Consider the following 18,856-nt stretch of genomic DNA (forward strand, 5'->3'; position numbering starts at 1 on the left):
GATACCTGGAAGAAGTGTTTGCTCATTAGATTGCAGAGAAAGGTGTGCCCCCTGAAGTTAGTATTAGCTGTATCAGTTGCAAATAATGGTTGAAGCTCAAAGCATCAATTTTGCTACATTTCCCATATTTTCAACTATTCCTACTGCAGTTTTATTACTTCCTTCACAGTAAGCAAGCAGATGATGGATTATTCCTGTTTCATCTCTGTAGAAATGAATAACTGTGGAAAACATTTTGAAATTTCCACGGCTTGAGGCATCAGTGCCCACAGAGAAAAATGTGTCCCTTTCAGCAAAATCTTTAATTGTTTTCCTGATGAAAAAAGTAATATATTGTTGGTAATACACAAAACTCTCCCTGCCCCCAGGCTATTATTTTATCTATGGGTAAATCTTGGAAAACTACAATAATTAATTTGCTGTCAGAAGTACTGTATATGAATAATATGGTGGTGTACTTTTTGTTCTTTCAGCAGCAACCTTGAAAAGAGATTTTCCTTGTTTTCTGTGTTTTCACATTTCTCAGCACCAGAAATCCTTCCAAAGTTTTTTTATTCTTGAAAGCAGTGCTGGAATTACTTTTATGCTTGGATTGTTGCATGGTCTCTTGTATTTTACTGTCCACCATAAAGAATTGAGATGCTTCTTCTGCATATGTTATGTGAAACTTTATGCAGTTACTCTGTTTTTGCTGAGCTGTGCAACATCACTTCTCAATGTGGAAAGCAAAGGGCTCTTTTTTCATTGTAAGAAGTTCATTTTGAATTATTGATGGAACAATATTATCACGGTCATAGTTATGATCCATTTAGGATGTAATTCAATCAGCTAAAAATACATAATTAATACTTCAGTTTAGTCTTGCAAGTGAGCACTCTGCATGTTCTGCACCATAGCCCAGGCTTGTAGACCTTGGATATTGAATTCTACACTAAATAGAAGGGGTAAAATACCTTTAGGAAACAACAAATTAATAGTGCCAGGTGTGCACAGTGTACAGTTACACTGAAAATATGTTGGTAATGTGGTTAAAAATATGGCTGCATGGCTGAGTCCAAAGACTGCTGGTGAATGGACTTGAATCCAGTTGGCAGCTGGTTACAAGTGGTGTTCCCCAGGCCTCAGTATTGGGGCCAGTTCTGTTTAATGTCTTTATGAATGATCTGGATGAGGGAATCGTGTAAATTTGCAGATGACACCACACTGTGTGGGAGTATTGGTCTGCTGGAGGGGAGGAAGACCCTGCAGGGGGATCTGGGCAGGCTGGATCAATGGGCTGTGGCCAGTGGTATGAGGGTCAACCAGGCAAAGTGTTGCGTGCTGCACTTGGGTCACAACAACCCCATGCAATGCTCCAGGCTTGGGGAAGAGTGGCTGGAAAACTGCTCATGGAAAAGCACCTGGGGGTGCTGATTGATGGAGCTGAACATGATCCAGCTTGTGCCCAGACAACAAAGAAGGCCAAACGTCATCCTGGCCTGTATCAGCAATAGTGTGGCCAGCAGGGCTGGGGCAGTGACCATCCACTTGTACTGGGCAGTGGTGAAGCTGCACCTCAAATCCTGTGTTCATTTCTGGGCCCCTCATGACAAGAGAGACATTGAGGTGTGGGAGCAGGGCCAGAGAAGGGAAACAAAGCTGGTGAAGGGTCTGGAGTGCAAGTGTGATGAGGAGCAGCTGAGGGAACTGGGGTTGTTTCATCTGGAGAAGAAAAGGCTCAGGGGGACCTTATCCTTTGCAACTACCTGAAAGGAGGATGGAGTAAGGTGGTGGCTGGTCTCTTTTCCCAAGTAACAAACAACAGGACAAGGGGAAATGCCCTCAAATTTTGCATGGAGAGGTTTTGATTGGATCTTAGGAAAAAGTTTCTTCGCTGAAATGGTTGTCAAGCATTGGAACAGGCTGCCCAGGGAAGTGGTTTAAATAAAAGATGTAGATGAAACCCTCAGTGATTATGGTTTAGTGGTGGACTTGTCAGTGCCAGCATAAGAGTTGGATTTGATGATCTCAAGGGTCTTTTCCAGCCTAAATGATTTATGATGCTATGTTCTAATCTTTCTTTGCATTTCTGTAGAAGTTGAGGTAACTCCTGTATGAAGTTTAAAAGGAATTTCATGATCTGTTGGTACTAAATTTAAGATGCTGCATAAATACTGTTGTTGCTTGAGAACAGAAGTGTACAAATTTATCTCAAGAAAGTGATTTGAAAAACAATCAACCTGCAGCAAACAGTGCAGATTCATTCATTCAGTAATTGCTTGGGGAAGGTGATAGCTCAAAATACTGCTGTCATTCTCACTTCTTTGTCTCTGACTAACTGAAGTCTTTGCTTGTGGAGCAGTTCTCTGTATTGGGATTTGATGCATCTCTCTTGGATTCTTTGTGATTTGATTTATTTTCTTTGAGAGATTCTTCAGTCCTTTAAAGCTTTGGACAGCCAGTATTTTAAGCTCACATCAAGTATTTTAAGCTCACATCAAGGCTCACTCCTCGTTGTGTTAAGTGGCCCAAAGCTTAATTCCTCCAGTCTTCACAGCAGCCCAGTGTGTGCTAACAGTGTGCTCCAATGGAAACTTCTGCCTGGCTTCCTCCTGTATTTATACATTGTTTACCCTATATTAAAATTTCCAGAAAACACCAGAATGGCCTCTGCTGTGAAAGCTCTGCAGGAACAAGTTGTCTTGCTGTCTTATTTCAGCTAATGCATTTCTCATTGAAGTATGTAGTTAAATATAATACCAGCCATATACTAGAAGAGTTAGCTCATTAAATAGTCACTGAAAATCCGTTTCAGAATTTTTTTCCCTACATGCAATCCTTACCTTCATGGTAAATGCATAATAAAGAAGCAGTGGCTAAAAACATTGGGTTTTTTTCTTTTTAGTCTCAAATATGAAGCCACAGTATTGCCTTTTTTTCACATATACAAGTCAGTGCAGTCTTAGGATAGCAAAATAGAAAAACTTTTTTTAATCAGTTATTGTTCAAAGACTGTTTTTTCAGTCTGTATTTTGTACTGAAAACAAGGCTTCGTCACAGGTACATTGCTCAGTCTTAATGTGTGAAGGGTTGAATGATTGATTGAGGCTTGCTCTTAAACATGAAACATGAAGAGATGTCCCTGCAAACAGCAGGAGTGAGGGTCAAGGAGCTTCCCTTTATGTCCCCTTCTGTGCATAATGCATTAACAGTTACTTTTAATGTTACTTGGACCACTAGTCACAAGAAAAATAAGATCAATTTGAAAAGAGGAAAGAGAGCAAGTAAACACTATCCAGATTATTGTCTAGAGCTTTGTCTTCTGTTATTTCTGTTTTCAATCACATATTCCTTGCATTGCACCATTTTCTAACCCATCTTACTCTACAGATTTTTTTAAAGGGTCACAGTATGATTTTCTTTTTTATAGGTACAGTCAAGAAGATAATTTGCCATCTTTTCAGATCTCCGTAGGAATGGACATTTAAATAAGGTTTCAGTTAAAGTAACCCCATTTTTTTAATTTCATTTCTTCTTTTTTTTCCAACTCACTGATTCTTCAACAAACAGGAAGCAAGGCAGTTGAGCAATGCATTGTTTTCCTGCATAAGCAGTAAAAGGCAGATGTTAGTAAAGCAGGACCAGAGTAAGACATCACAGCCCTTTTAGTGTTGGCAATTAATTGCCCTTCTGACACTAGCTTGATCTTTTGGCAAGAAGACAGCAGAAGGGTGAGCACACTTCCTGCTCTGCTCGAGCAAAACTAGTTGTTTGTCTAAGCAGTTCTAATAGGTGTCTTGAGTTAGTATGGACCAGAGCATACTTGGAAGCATTCACATGAGCCATGTAGTTGGTGGGGCTGTTGCAAAAGGTGTTTTCAGCCAGTGGCAATACAGGCAGCCATGAGCAGTAACATTCCATCCAATGGAGTTCAGTCCACCAACCTCCTTGGATTCCAAGCTTGCAGCAATACATGCATCCTCTCTGTGTGTTTCCTCAGCTAGGAAGCCGTGGGGATCCAAGCACTTTCTTAGTAACAGGATGAGACACATCTTCACACTTGCTTCCAAGGCACTAGGTGCTAGGACAGAGGTGGTTTGGAGACTAGGTGTTCTTCTGTCTCTGCAGTTGAAGCTCTTAAACTTTGTAAATGAGTATTTGCTGTTTGAGTGCTTTGTAAAAGCCAGTGGCTTTGCTGAATCAGACAACTTTAAAAGAGAGATTGACCTTCTTGGAGGTTCCCATACAACGTTCCAGTCTTTCACAATAGGTGGGAGATGGCCTGACCTCCTAATCCCTCTAGGATCTGGGTTCACAGGGGCTTCCACCTCCAATTCAAGACTTAGCAGAAAAGCTTGGAAATGTTTAAGGAATTAAATATCAGAAGGGGTGAATGTGGGCAGGGTGTGTTTGACAGCTCCAGCAAAACTTAGTAATGGGCTAAAGCTCAGCATAAACCCACAGTGTCAGAAATACAGGAATCTGGGTGAAACTGTGGCAGCTCTGCTATGTAGTGAAGGGTTCTTGACTAAGCAGGACTCTAAGCAACCAAATTTGACCTCAAAATTGGCCCTATTTAGAGCTGGAGGTCTCAGTCAGATGACCACCAGGGCCCCCTTCAAGCCTAAATTACTGTACCTCTAACTCTTGCTGTATCTAGATTCAGCCACCATGTAGTCATGATGTTCCAATTCTGCTTGTGTTTGTGTAATTGTAGTGGTGAATACTTATAACAGACAAAATCAGTAACAGTGACAGGAATCCAAATAGATACATCCTTGTGTAGAAGCAAATTGAGAAAATTTTCTAATAAGACTTCAGTTGTAATGCTCAGTGGGATATAAAGCTGATCAAACTACCATTGCTTGCACTGATACTTCTTTTGGGACGATTCCAGAAGGTAATTCTTTGGGGTGAGTTGTTGGGTGTCATGTTACCAAGCTATATTCTCATCGCACATTCCTCTTAACCCCTCACAAGAATTTGCTGTAATCTCAGTTCTCTCCATTTATAGAAATTGTGCAAAATGTCTACAGTTTTCCAGTAGAAGAAACTAGCATCGTCATGGTTGTTACAGAGGGGAAGTTCAGGCCCTGTGACTTCGAAAGAAGTTGACAGGGATTTTGTTCCAATTTTCTTGTGTTTCATCTTGGCTTTCCTTTGACTTCACTCAGCAATCTACCTTTAGAGCCTACAGATAGTTCAGAATCTGAAATTACTGGCATCACAGTGGTTTCACTAGTTAAAGTACATTGGTGCTGGAGGGCACAAACCTTGATTCCTCAAGGTGTTCTTTTATCTAAGAAATAACATTATCATGAGAAAGCATGCCCCTCTGTCTAAGGGCTAGTTGTCCAAGAAAGTTAAATGGAGACCCATAGGTTTTCATTGCAGAATTGGTTAGCACTTTGTACAAAGAAGTTACCATAGGCAGATGGTGCAGTTTTGTTGAAAAACGTTGTACTAAGATTGACAGGCTCATATCTTCTGGGGGGAAAAAAGTTATTGATTTAAATAGTATTTTTAATATTTTAACAGATTGTTCTTAAACAAAAAAGTCTTAGTGCTTACATCCACGCAGACATGCAATGTGAGAGTTCAATCATATTTTGATTTGTAATTTGAGAAGTACTCAGACTTTCCTCTGTGGAGTCTAGCTGCATGGCTTTTATTTCATTGATGCAGAAGCTATTTTTCGACAACTGTTTATCTGTGAATGACAGGATATTAACATTTCTTCAATTAAAAGTAAAATAAAGAGGGCATACCACTGTTAGGTATCTTGACTTATCCAAAGGCAGATGGAGAGTGTTTGCTGCCTGATGATAAAGAGGAAATGTGAAATCCAAATTGTGTCATTAGTTGTTGGCATTGAGACTGAGAGATGAGTTCTGAGACTAGAGAAAGTAAGAAGCTGGCAGCTGTATGTTGGTGGCTGAGTATTTGCTATTACACTGTTGATGCCGAGTCAGAAATTGAGGCTGTGAAAAGTTAATTGGCTTGCTAGGAAGCGGGTGAGCATTGTGGCTTAGTTGATTCAGGTGGTGCAACATTAAAAAGTGTCAGAGAGGTTAGGCAGATCCGTGCTTAATTGCCTAGCCACTACTATTCCTGAAATGGTAATTCAGTTTCTGTCATAAAATTTACAATAATTAGGAAGTATAATTTTAATTAATGTTATTTTCAGCCTGCAGTGTAATAAATTTATTGTTTCCAAGAAGTCATGTCAATTATTTTGTACTAAACAATTTGTTAAGAAATTTTATGCTAACTTCCTAGAATACCTTCACCATTTTAATCAACATAAGTCACCAAAAAGGCAGGGTATATTTCACATGCAGCTATTGGTGCAAAGTAATAGTACCTTGAATTTGTTGAAATTATTCTGTATGTGTTACTTATTTCAACAGGTTACTGAGCTAGAGTGTGTGAGCAGTCAAGCCAATGCAGTCCACACACATAAGACAGAATTAAACCAGACAATACAGGAGCTAGAATCTACGCTGAAGAAAAAAGAAGAGGTATTTTCTAACATTTATTTGTGGCTTTTCTGTTATGTCATTTCTAAGGCTTTCGATATTAAGCTTGTGATGGCTGGTAATTACTATATTTATTTAGATGTTACAAAGTGAATCTTTTCCAGTTGATCAAGTAAAATTTTTTGCAGCTGTTAATATTTCTGAAATGGTTAATATTTTTTCATGTATAGAACTAGGTATCTGAAAAAAAAAAAATCCCATTATGTTTTCCAGTTTGCTTTTACCAAGCATATTTGTTTGCAGGGGTAGATCATAAGTGGTTTCCACAGAGCAGTCATCACTCTGATGCAATCCAAATTCACTAAGAAGGGAAGCTGTCATAAGGATGCTTTCTTTTTTCTGGACAGTAGGGTTTGGAACAAGTAACAGATCAATACCTTTTTCAGGCCAGTCTGTTTTTCAGGCTATGTTAATATAGGTGACTTTGTTCCCCAAGATGAGCCCTTAAACACATGCCAGACCCCTGGCCTGAAACTTGATGATGCTTCCTGTGGCATCTGCCTTTGGCAGGACCAGCAGGAAGAAAATACAAGGAATTGGAGTAGTACCTGCACTGGCATGAGTCCTAGAGGAAAGGAGATTTGTGGCAGTGGTCAAGAATTGCTTCTTTATGGATGGTAAAAAGGAGGTGGAAGAATCTGTGTACAAAGGATTATTTGTCCCTATAAGACAAGATCCCTTGAGCCCTCAGGGGTGCCTTGAGGCACAGTAACTACAGAATATCCTCCCAAAATGGAACAAAACCTTTTCCAAACTACTTCATACTTAAGAGATTAGCCTCAAGTTGGTAATGTTTCCCATTATGGTGCCCATTCACTTTTGAATTATGCTGAGCTGTTGGCTACAAAGAGAATTTACTGCAGGGAGTTCTGGAAGGTGAATATGTCCTTCCTGGGAGAAGTACTTAACAGTTTTAAGTTATACATTCTAGTTTCATTAACTGTTTTATTCTTGTCTCCTAAGTTAAGGAAAGGTTTCTCTTCCACTCATTATTTTATCTGTATTTGTTATTTTTATATCTTCTTACTTTCTTCTTGCCAAATTAAAAATACCATTTCTTTTAGACTCTTTTTATGACATCAATGTCATTTTTTTGATGCCCAGTGCTGCTGCTAGTGACATAATGTGCAGGTCACAGGTGAAAACTGGATCTTTCTCTTGGAAAACAAACAAACAAAAAAAAGTAGGGTAGATTCTAATAGGATTTAAAGTATAATATTGTTTCTCTTAATTCCAAGGACCCTTAATTTTCCAGGAGAAAAATATTTCAGATCTCTTGTGTGAGAAAGAAAAACTTGGACTTTTACAAAAGAAAATGTTATTTATTCACAAAGGAATCACTGATTTGGGACTGTGATTCATGAGTATTGAGAGCAGGGCTTAAACATGTGCTGTGATGGGCAGTAGCCAACTGCCAGTTTTGTTATCATTGCAATGGCTTGCTCAGGAGAAGAAGCGACAGCCAGCTTACCTGCAGCCAAGACAGGTAAGGTATCACTAGCAAGGTTGTTTCTTCTCCCTTAGGAAATAGAAGGATTGAAACAAGAAATCGACAATGCCAGAGAGCTGCAGGCACAGAGGGATTCTCTGACCCAGAAGTTACAGGTGAGCTATACTGTATCGTCTTAATTTGGAGAGAAAGAAAAAAATGATCATTAAGTGAGCAGCTGACATCAGCAACTTGTGGTATATTCACTGAAGGTGCCAGATAAATATGTAAGTTAGACTGCATTGCAAAGTGGTAGGCTTTTTGTATGTAGGAATTTGTATCAAAATTTCTGCCTTCTGTATGAAGTTACTTGTACTTGAGGGAACAGACCCATATTTCATTTACAAGTCCACAGAGTACTCTCAGGCTAGCACGTCTTTCAACAATACATGTCCTGGGCAGTTCTGGTCTCATTTTCATTGGAGTGTCTTCCTGTAGGTCTTGTGTGCCACTGGAACCGTCAGGCTGTATATCATCAGCTTGGATGATGATATATATATGGGATGAGTTTATTCAGCTTTTAAACATGCCCTGAGAAAGTAAAGGTTGAAGGCTTCATGTGTAGTACGGTCTTTAAAAACACACTTTGACATTTTCTTGGAATTACTTAGAAACACAGTGGTTTTATTGGGTTTTGTGAATTGTTTCTTTACTGTGTGAAGCCAGGTACATCAGCTTTACCAGAATCAGTGTGCCCTTAGTACATTCTCCTGTGCTACCTCTTTCTGTTGCTGGGCTGACCAGTCGGCACATATGCACGGTGAACCACGGTGAGCTTAGATGGGCTAAATTCTGAAGTTAGACTTCAGAATTTAAATAGGAGTGCAAACTCAGGTATTAAATAGCTCCAAATCTGAAGTGCTGAAATGCAACCCTTGCTGTTCTGTGGCACGACCTAAATAATGCCGTATCAGATTAGCCACAGCTTAAAAATTAAGTAGTTATTCTTTGAAATGTGTTAACATGAATAGGAACTTCCTTCAATCTCATTTTAGCCTACAGAGTAAACCACATAAGAAGAAAATGATTTTGTTCATTTTTCCCTGTTCAAGTCAAATTACTAGGAAAAAGTATGCTATTACTTTAAACAATGTTTAAGGATTGCTTTGAATACACCTGGGCTTGCCTGTTCCACTATTCAAAAAATTGTTGCTGGCTTTAGGCTGAAAATGGGAATTTTCAGCTGAAAAAGTACTTATCTGAGAGACTCAAAAGGGAGATTATAATGAAAGTTGGAAATTGTTCTAGCAGTAGCATATGCAATAATTTCAATATAGGATCATATGAAAAATAATATTGAGCCAGGAATGAGCTATCCTTAGCAAACAGATTTATGAAAGACTAGTAGAAGTTTGAAGATTAGAAAATGAAAAGTTTTTATTAAAATTTTATAAAGTCAGTAGCTTCCTTTGGCACATCTTTAGTATGGATATATTGTCTATATATGTCCATATATGCCCATATGTCATGTTGTAGGTGATGAGTTTCTGAAAATAGGTCTGTATCCTTCAATTCATGTAAATTTAAAGCTCACTTAGGATCTCAGTTAAAATTTGCCTTTCTTAAGCTTAAAGTTTGTTACTGACCTGATGCAGCCTGTCTAAGATATCTGGAGTGTTTGCTTTGCTGTAGTTGTCCTGCTTCGGTTACACCAGCCTACTCTGAGCCACCCTACAACTGTGACATCAGTGAGATGGTGTTTTCTTCTGTACCTCCAGACAAACCACCTCACATCTGTTCACTTAGGTGTCTCATCATCTGTTTTCAGGGTAATTGTCTCCAGAGTCTGTGCTCTTTTTTTACTGTGCTGTATTTTTTTCCCTCTTGTGCCTGCAAATCGATTAGGTAACACTAAAATAATTTGGAATATAGTCTGTATGAAAAATGTGCTATACCAAGGAATTATGATTTCAAGGTGTGTTGCATTTCTAATGCACTCATACCAGAGAATGAATTAGAAATCCAGTTGGCAAATTCCAATGAAAAGCAATATATTATCACTGTGAAAGGTACGTACTGGGGCCTTGTTATTTAGTAATTCCATTAGCAATGTAGAGAAGGCGTTCAATGAATCATGATCAGTATGACTCTAACAGTAAGTCAGGATATCTTTATTACTATGGCTGATTCCCAAATATAGCTGTTGTATATGGTTTGAATATCTTATTCAGATCCTTGTGCTGAATTCAACAGAAGATGATTACAGTGCAAACAACAAACAATAACTTGTTAATAACTTATTTCATTTATAAAAGAAAACAGTGTTTGAGAAATTATTGCATCTGCTGTAAGAAGAGCTTTTAAAAACGGCCAAATACACTCTGCAAAGGGTCTGAATGTATCAAAAGAATCAGTTTATAGTTAGATGAGATTAGCTGCAAATAAAGTGAAATGACCCAACTAGGGAACAGAGTACATTACATGGACACCTCTCCACTTCTTCCAGATGTAGACTTGTTTGTAATAGGAAACTGCACATGAGCTGGACATGAACTTGTAATGCACTACTATTAAAAAAAAAATATCATTAATATTAGAGTAAAAAAGTGTAAGGATCAAATGTAAAATTTGGGAAGAAGCATTTTCCAGAAGTTAAAAGCAACAGTTCCTGGTGTATTTCAGTTGATTCTGCTTCCCCTACATCACGTTAAGTTGATTCTGCTTCCCCTACAAATATGTTAAGCATCAGTTAAGGAAAATAAAACAGGAGGAAGTGTGGAAAAAGTCTGTCTGAGGAAATGTTGGGGAAGCTAAGTGTATATGGATTAGGAAAGAGATGTCAAGAATGGAATGTAAATAAAATATGCAAACTGGAAGTTTGAACAAAAGAATGGACCTCTTCTTTGAAGACATGCAGGGCAAGGACTAGCAATGGAGAGGAGAGTTAGTCTGTGGCTGAATATGGGTGGAAGCGCCTACATCTGACACAAAGCTTTTGGTTTTACCTGGGTGCCATCACCCTAACAGCTCACAGCGGAACAATACCTCAGTTTAAAAGTGTCTGAGGAGGACCTGAAAGATGATCTTCAGCATTAGGTACAGGCCAGTGGGATACTCTTCAGGCCCAAATATCACAAAATAGAGCCATATATGTATCTGTTCATTTGTTCCAAAGTGGTACCTTTCATCACTGGCTTGTCTGCTTATAGAAATTAATTATGTCTGGGGTTGCATTTTGCAACTGGATTTGTCTATCCCACGTTGGCCTTTTCAGCCATCAGCGCGCTTGTAGTAAGCGTGGGTAAAACCCTTCCCAAATCTTCGTTTGCAAAGTCAAGCCATGATGATGATGTCTGGGGTAAGAACAGTGGCAAAGATTGTTTCTAGAGTACACACATTTGATGAGTATAAGAGGAGCAGTGACAGGAGATGCAGAACATCTGAGTAAACATTGACAAACAGCAGTTGGTTTTGTGTGAGCTAGAGAGGACTGTGTTATTCCTGCAGAGCTGAGAGGACTATAAATTTCCCTTTTAGTCCTGTACTGCAGTCACTTGGTCTCAGAGGGTTTTGAAGCCATGCAGGCATTATACTAGGTAGTACTTGTCAGTACTCAGTTTGGACTGCAGGAGTAGGCTAAGTGAAAAAAAAACATCAGAGGGAATGGCTGGGTTATAATCAGTTATAATCAGTTATAATCAGCTTACAATATAATTTGTAGCAGGAATGGGGTAGCAAATCACTGTGTAAGCATACATACATTTTAATTGCTCCTACAAATACTCTTTTCAGTTAACTTCCTTTAGTGCTTTGGTAACTATATTGCCAGTGTTAAACAGTTTAAACTAATTCTTCTCTTGGTCTGGGCAGCAAGTGGTAATTCCTTCTCCCACCTGTGGTGTCCAAGACCAGTGCCCAAAACTCTGTAATTTTTGACTTGCCCATTTAAACACAAGAAGTAAGGGGGTATTGCAGTTCAGCTTGGACATAACCCTTGGTTGCATAAGCAGCCAGAGGTACAGGGAGATCAGGTTCTCAAGGATCTGCCTTCTTCACCTGCACCACTGCAGGGGCCTCAGAGCTCTCCACCATTCCAGAGACTGGGAGCCAAAACTGAGCACTGGCCATATCACTCCATCCCTTCACTGGCCAGGGATGCAGCAGCCAGTTGATGCTGCCATCAGACTCCTCATGGGTGGAAACATATCTTGGGCCACAGACATTGACACAAGGCTGCCATTTTATATTAGCTACTCTTGGCTGTATCCGTCAGGATGTTTCTTATGGTTAGCTGAGATCTTTCCAGTATAAACATGAATATGTTTGTTAGCTTTGAAGGGAGACAGAAGAATCATAACCAAACAAACCAGTGGGAGAATGGGAGGGCAAAAAAAGGAGTCCCTTGCACTTGGCACAGTGGCTGCTTCCAAATCACACTTCCTATGGCTCTGTGGAACTAGTTGTTGTAAAAACTCAGAGCAGGTCCATTAAAGCTTTGTGACACAAAGCCATTGTTGAGGAAAGTGGTATTGAAAAAATGTTAATATATGTAATGTATGTAAGTAGATGAATTCACCATGCACTTTTCCAAAGAATGGCTCCACAGGGCATATGGTTTACTGAAAACACTCTCCATCGGCTGCCTGTGAAAGTGTTTCTCATAACAGAAATTAGAAAGTTTAGCATTAATTTATGAGATATGCAATGTATGGGACAAATGACAATATGTTGTTCCAGACCCATATGACAGCCCAATTAATCATCGGATAGAAGTGAGAGCACCTGGTCTACACAGAGGTGGATTGCCAGGACCTCCATCCCTAGTCAGGCTCTGGGATAGATCTGGGCCTGTTCAGGATCAGATCTTTTCACCTGTGTGTAACACAGCACCACCTTGTCTCCCTACCTACTGTATGGGAACAGCTTGTCTCTCATGCTTTCCTGCTCCCACAGATGCGCTGCTGTGGGGCCAGCACTTGCAGGGGTTGCTCTGGGGCACTGTGCAGCAAGACAACATGTTCAGCTTACACTTGCTGATTTAAATTTGTCACAGTTGGTGTCACCTTGACATCAGTCTTGCTAGCTGATGTTTCTGTCTTAATTATCAGGGTGAAAAGGCGTGTAATGTGGGACAGGAATAAAGCAGTACTCCTCCATCCATAAAGCAGCATACTGGATGGGTTTCTGTATGAAATATTTTAATGGGAACTGTCTCCTTGAGTAATTCATGTAGTCTAAATTGGGGAATACCTGAACTTAAGTAAACCTTTGAGAAGCTGTTTACAGTAGGTGGTACATTTCAGAATGACAGAAGCAATAACTTACCAGAGTAAGTATATTACTTACATTGTTTACTGACTAAATTTTATCCTTCTTCAAAAGTTTCTGACCTTCAGATGAATTACTGAAACAATGGAAGAACTGGCAGTATGTATGTGATCATAATAACTATTTGGGTTCTAGTTTTGGCTTAGTGGAAACTATAAAGGGTTGGAAATTGTTTTAGAACACCGTTGACAAAACCAGCACACGAATACCAGCAGGAGGTGAAACTGCTTTCTCTTTGCAGACAACACAATTAACATGTTATGTATTTTCTCTGAAGGAAGTAGAAATTCGAAACAAAGACCTGGAAGGCCAGCTGTCTGATCTAGAGCAACGTCTGGAGAAAAGTCAGAATGAGCAAGAAGCATTTCGCAATAACTTGAAGACACTTTTAGAAATTCTTGATGGAAAAATATTTGAACTATCAGAGTTACGAGATAACCTGGCCAAGCTAATAGAATGCAGCTAAAGAAAATGGGTTTTCAGTGCCAATCAGTTTAAAGATGCACTGTCTCTCTTCATAGGACTGTGTTGGGCTCTGCATCAAAGTTGCACAAAATTAGAAATTGCTCCTCTGAGAGGGCTTGTTTTAAATTTGAGTCATATTTCAACATAAAATTTAGAACTTATTTAGCAGTATCACAATTTAGAAAAAGTACAACAAAAAAACTTGAATTACAGATTACCTCCTTGTACATCATTGGCCACAGATACCTTGAAAGATACTAACAGTAATTGAATGCAATCCTTTTATAATTATGAGTTGTGGAAGGACTAGCAGTGTCCCAGGTCACTTCCCCTTTTTGTGATAGAATATAGGTTGTCTGCTGTTTTATTTATTTAAGATATTTAATCGCTGTGTTTTGTGCAAGAACTTAGTGATGACAGCCCTTTATTTTGTTGTTTTTAATAATTTCTCAGGATACTTTGCACTGTGGAGAAGCAGTGCCATTACCAATTTATTCTTGCCAGGAGTGAGAGAGAGTTGCATCTTTAATTGAAAATGATAACTGCTTGTATAAAGTTCTTCTTTGGGGGGTTTTTTGGTTGGTTGGTCTGGATTTTTTTTTTAACATATATATATATGTACACACACATATATATATATATATACTGAAAGATATGGTATTTGTTTATGGAGCTTACTCTGGTGTTCTGCAATATTGTCCAATGTAAGGTTTAATTTCTCATATGAATTCCATGTAATTACAGTGAGATGCTATCTTCCACTTAACTGTATTTTGAAGCCAACCAGTGATGGAAGGTGAGTCCCCAGAAGAAAGGGAAAAGAAAAAAGGGAAAAAGGCAAAAACCCCCTGAGAATTTTAAGTGTAAAATTTCACATGCACAGATAACAAGGAATAGGTAGTTATTTGTTTTCTGGCCTTGATACATATATCACATATGTATGTTCAAATTAACTGTTACCCTGTTCTGCAGGATACTTTTTTGGAATGCCTCATGAATTTCAGGTTTTGTGAATAATGGCTTATGGAAAGTAGTTTTATTACAGATTGCTTTAAAGGCATAGAGCTATTGCAAGGAATTGCTCGTACACTGAACTTGTCCAACCAAGAAAGCTGCTTGTAGAAGTTTTGTTGTCATAGCAGACTGAAATGGAGACATGTTTACTCTTTTATGGTCTTCATATCACATCTTAATTGAAAACACACCAGGCAATATTCTGAACTGTTAACTAAATGTATAAAAACAGGAAATTGAATTCAATTATTCTCAGTGAGCAGGTTTTAAAGTTGTTTTGATGTAATTTTAACAGACTTTTGGCAAACACACATGTCTTTATATAATAGATTTATTTAAAAAACAAAAACCTCTTTGAAAGGTAAGCCAAGTGTCATGCATCTGGCATCAAAGTACATTCTCACCATGAACTGCTTGTAATGCTGAAGAAGGCTTTTTTAAAATGTATGAATGAATGTCAGACTTCAGGGTCAAAGGATGCATGGACCTTTGTTTGCTCCCCAGATTAATTTGAATGTTAAACATGAAATCTAGCTGCTTATTAAATTTGTACAACACAATCTTCTTCACTTAGAGACTACTATTCAAAACTAGAAAATATAAGTTTGTTTTCATGTGTGTACTGTGTGTATATACACCATGTAACACACACAGGTTCTCATTTTTGTTAGAAATACATGCTTTATTTCTAAAATACTGGGGTTAATTTCTTTACCAGTGATTTTTCAGGTCTCCCCTGACTAGTCAGGAAAATGGTTTAGGTCAAATGCTAAACCGTTGTGTATTATACAGTATGTAATGTAGACAATGTTTAAGTTTTCTCCATATTTTGGGGGTATTTTCTCATGTATTTTATTTATTAAAAGGGTGGGGGGAGCTTGGTTCAGCGTGCTGCTGGTTGAAAACTTACTTTGTGGTGAGCTACATGTTTTGCATTCGGTGGATTTTACACAGTGGTGTGTTTATCTTCATCATGTCCAGATGAGCAGATACTACCATTTTTTTAATTTTATTGGGGATGTTTTGGCCTGATTCTCCTGTCACTTTAGCTGCTGTAAACCGGATGTGTCCTTGATGTGTCCTTGTGTTACGACAACTGAATGTCAGTAAGATTCAGTTGTCCTGACATCTGTGGAAGTACAGGGAGAATCTGGCCTGTTGATGCTCAGTGGACATAATAAGGATGAAGAAAGAATAAAACCACAAAACGTTAATGATGGAATAAATGTAATATTATTTTTAATGATATTATTATTGACTTTTTAAGGATACTATGTCATTTACATGTGGGAAAATAGTGGACAGAAATATTTCCACTTAAATTTTGTGACTATGTGTGGTACATGAGTATTTCTATGTATACGTACACACACATATGTATATACAGAACATGGAAAAATTTAGATGTGCACATTTTTAATATTTTCCTATTGAAATTAAATTTAAAATTGGAAATTGATATTTGAGAATTTCTTTACTCATAGAGTAGAAATGCTTAATTTTTTTTTTATTTTATTTTAATAATACAGTTATGGAGGACAGCACCTTTGAATTCCCAAATAGTTGCCAAACGTAAATGTGGGATAAGGTGGACACAAGTGCACATATAAATAAAGTCCTATTGCTAAGACTATTTTTAATGTTTATGTACAGTAGGTGAGTGTTTGGAAATTGCAATCTAAAGTTCATACTTAGGTGGCTATACCTACTGTAGACTCTTCACTTCTGTTTTACAATGGAAGTTTGCCCACTTGGAACATTACTTTCTTAGAGACAGATACTATACATCTGTGGGAATATATATAGGAGTTAACAGTGTTTGAGTACTATAGCCTGAAAACATGACCATGAACTTGCACTGTAGAGGAGAGCAGTCACATTGTGTGTAACTTCTTATATGACAACTACAGTGTTGTAAAAAAAGAAGGCGGAATTACCAAAAGCCTAACACATACCCCACAAAAAAAAACCAAACCAAACAAAGAAAATAAAAAGAAAACTCAAGAATGCAATTTTTTATTTTGAAATACACTTGCTGTTCGCTGGAGAATGTACTTCTACTGTTTATTTTTTTCTTAACTCTTTTGCAAGTGTGTGCAAGTGATAGCAGCAGCTACCTTAATCTTTCAGGTGCTACTGGATTTTGCATTATTAGTGTGTTATGTTGTGAAATCCTGACTTTGACATAAAAGATTTTTGTAATTATATCCCCATTTGGATAGTTAGTTTTTGGAATGTCTTGTTCATGATCCATATGCCTCAATGATCCAGAAATTGCATTTTTCTATGTGGACAAAGTAAAACATGTGAATGTGTCTGTTACAGACTGGGAATTCCTTTTCCTGGGTAATATATCCAGGAAAGAGGAGGAGAAAATGAACTGATAATGCAGAAATGCTGTTAAAAGGTCTCTGAGAAAATACATTTTCAGGTAAAATAAAAATAAATAAAGGGCTAAACCAGATGTAATACTAACAAGTATTCTTTAATGCTGTCGGTGGCATTCCCAGGATAATTCCTTTAAAGAAAACCACACAAGAATCAACAATGCATCAATTAAAAATTAATACTTTGGGATGTGTCTTGTCAGTTATGAAAGATTTCTGATTTCTGCTCATTTTTCTACCAGTTAGGGATTAACTTCAGGTTTACCTTCAGTAAGAGGCTAACCCTCAATTTGTTCTGTCTTCTTTTATATTCTATACTGAGGGTCGCTTTATGAACACTGCATTCAAAAGTCAAAATCAAAGCCTGTTTTCAGAAATAACTGCATGGAGAGAAGAATGGAAAAGTGGTGCAGATCTTAATTCTCTGCAGAACTGTGGATGTCCGTAAAACCACTTAATTTGGTTGACTGCAGAAATCATGGATCTTGAGGCCAGAGATAAATCTGATTAGAGATTAGATCTGAGATGTCAGATCACAGTTAAAGACAAGGAACATCAAGAAATTCCATCCAAATGAGGAGATTTCAGCCTCACTAACTGGACATGTCAGTGAAGTGCCCCCCTATACATCAGGTTTTCTTCAGGAAACGGACCTGGCTCTGCAAAGCAATGTTCCATTTGTCTTGTTTACATATTCTTAGTAGCGTTGCATGTGTGCACTACTTCTAAATGGTGCTAAGCAGAACACATGAACGAATAACATATTCTTAAAAATCTGTATTTTTGCTTAGTAGCATTAGTCCCTTGTTTCACTCCACTTATTTCAGAAAAGTAGGATTAGTTTTCCCCATTATGTTAAATGTTTGGGAACAAAGAACAGAGTTTTGTGTTAGATCCTGAAGTCAGTTTGGCTCACGTCCACTCTTCTGGCTATGCAACATAGTCAGAAAGCAGGTGCCAGTGTTTATATCACAATACCTCTATAGACAGAACCATATGGGGTCTCGTAGCTTGCCCTCCACAACCTCTCAGGGACCTGTAGCTGCCCGTACTGCCTCTGCAGTACTGCCCCTGGCAGCTCATTCTAGGACCAAAGAAACAGAAGCTTAATTTGTACCTGCTTTCTCCCTCATTGCCAGGTCCTGCACAAGCAAAGCTCAGCTGTAACAGTGCATCTGGCAGCCTGTGTCATTTTCAGACACAGGCATGGGCAGAAGGAGCAACCATCAAAGATGTTTCCGATCTGGGGGGAAGTGCAGAGTTGTCAACAAGATTCCTTTATGTGTAACTCTACATAGGCAGGAATAGTTTGCACAGCAAAGGACAGACCACCTGAGCTGTGCAGCAGGTAGGAAACGTTCATTAAAAGGGATTTTGCTTTCCTTAGGCACTCACAGCCTGATAATACTGAACACACCTGGCTTGCCCCAAAACTCTGCTCTGGTTGCTATAGGCTTCCCAAGGTCAGCATTAGGTGTGTGTGTCATGAACACAGCCGACATCCTGACAGTCTGCAAACCCCTTCAGGTCCTTTCAGCCTTTTCACAACTCCAGAGGTTCAGTATCGGTAGTGTTTGACAACACTCCCTGTTTTTTCCTGCCATCAATTCCTGTCACCTGTGGTGTCTGTGTAACAAAGTTCTGAGGTGGATTTGGGGATTTTTCTTTTAACTTAGAAGCAGTTTCAGACCTTGTCCATCCCTGCTCTGGGGATG

At 38.6% G+C, this 18,856-nt stretch overlaps 1 protein-coding gene across 1 annotated transcript in view; it reads left to right on the forward strand.

Annotated features, from left to right (window-relative positions):
• Nucleotides 1-17,208, forward strand: part of HOMER1 (homer scaffold protein 1) — an 89,420-nt gene extending 72,212 nt beyond the window's left edge. The window contains exons 7-9 of the mRNA XM_031051524.2: nucleotides 6,390-6,500; nucleotides 8,043-8,123; nucleotides 13,553-17,208. Of these exons, the coding sequence (XP_030907384.1) occupies nucleotides 6,390-6,500; nucleotides 8,043-8,123; nucleotides 13,553-13,741 (381 nt within the window). The 3' untranslated portion in view covers nucleotides 13,742-17,208. The remainder of the gene's footprint in view (nucleotides 1-6,389; nucleotides 6,501-8,042; nucleotides 8,124-13,552) is intronic.
• The last annotated feature ends 1,648 nt before the right edge of the window (nucleotides 17,209-18,856 follow it).

This window comes from Melopsittacus undulatus, chromosome Z (genome assembly GCF_012275295.1).
Source record: "Melopsittacus undulatus isolate bMelUnd1 chromosome Z, bMelUnd1.mat.Z, whole genome shotgun sequence".
Taxonomy (NCBI): domain Eukaryota; kingdom Metazoa; phylum Chordata; class Aves; order Psittaciformes; family Psittaculidae; genus Melopsittacus; species Melopsittacus undulatus.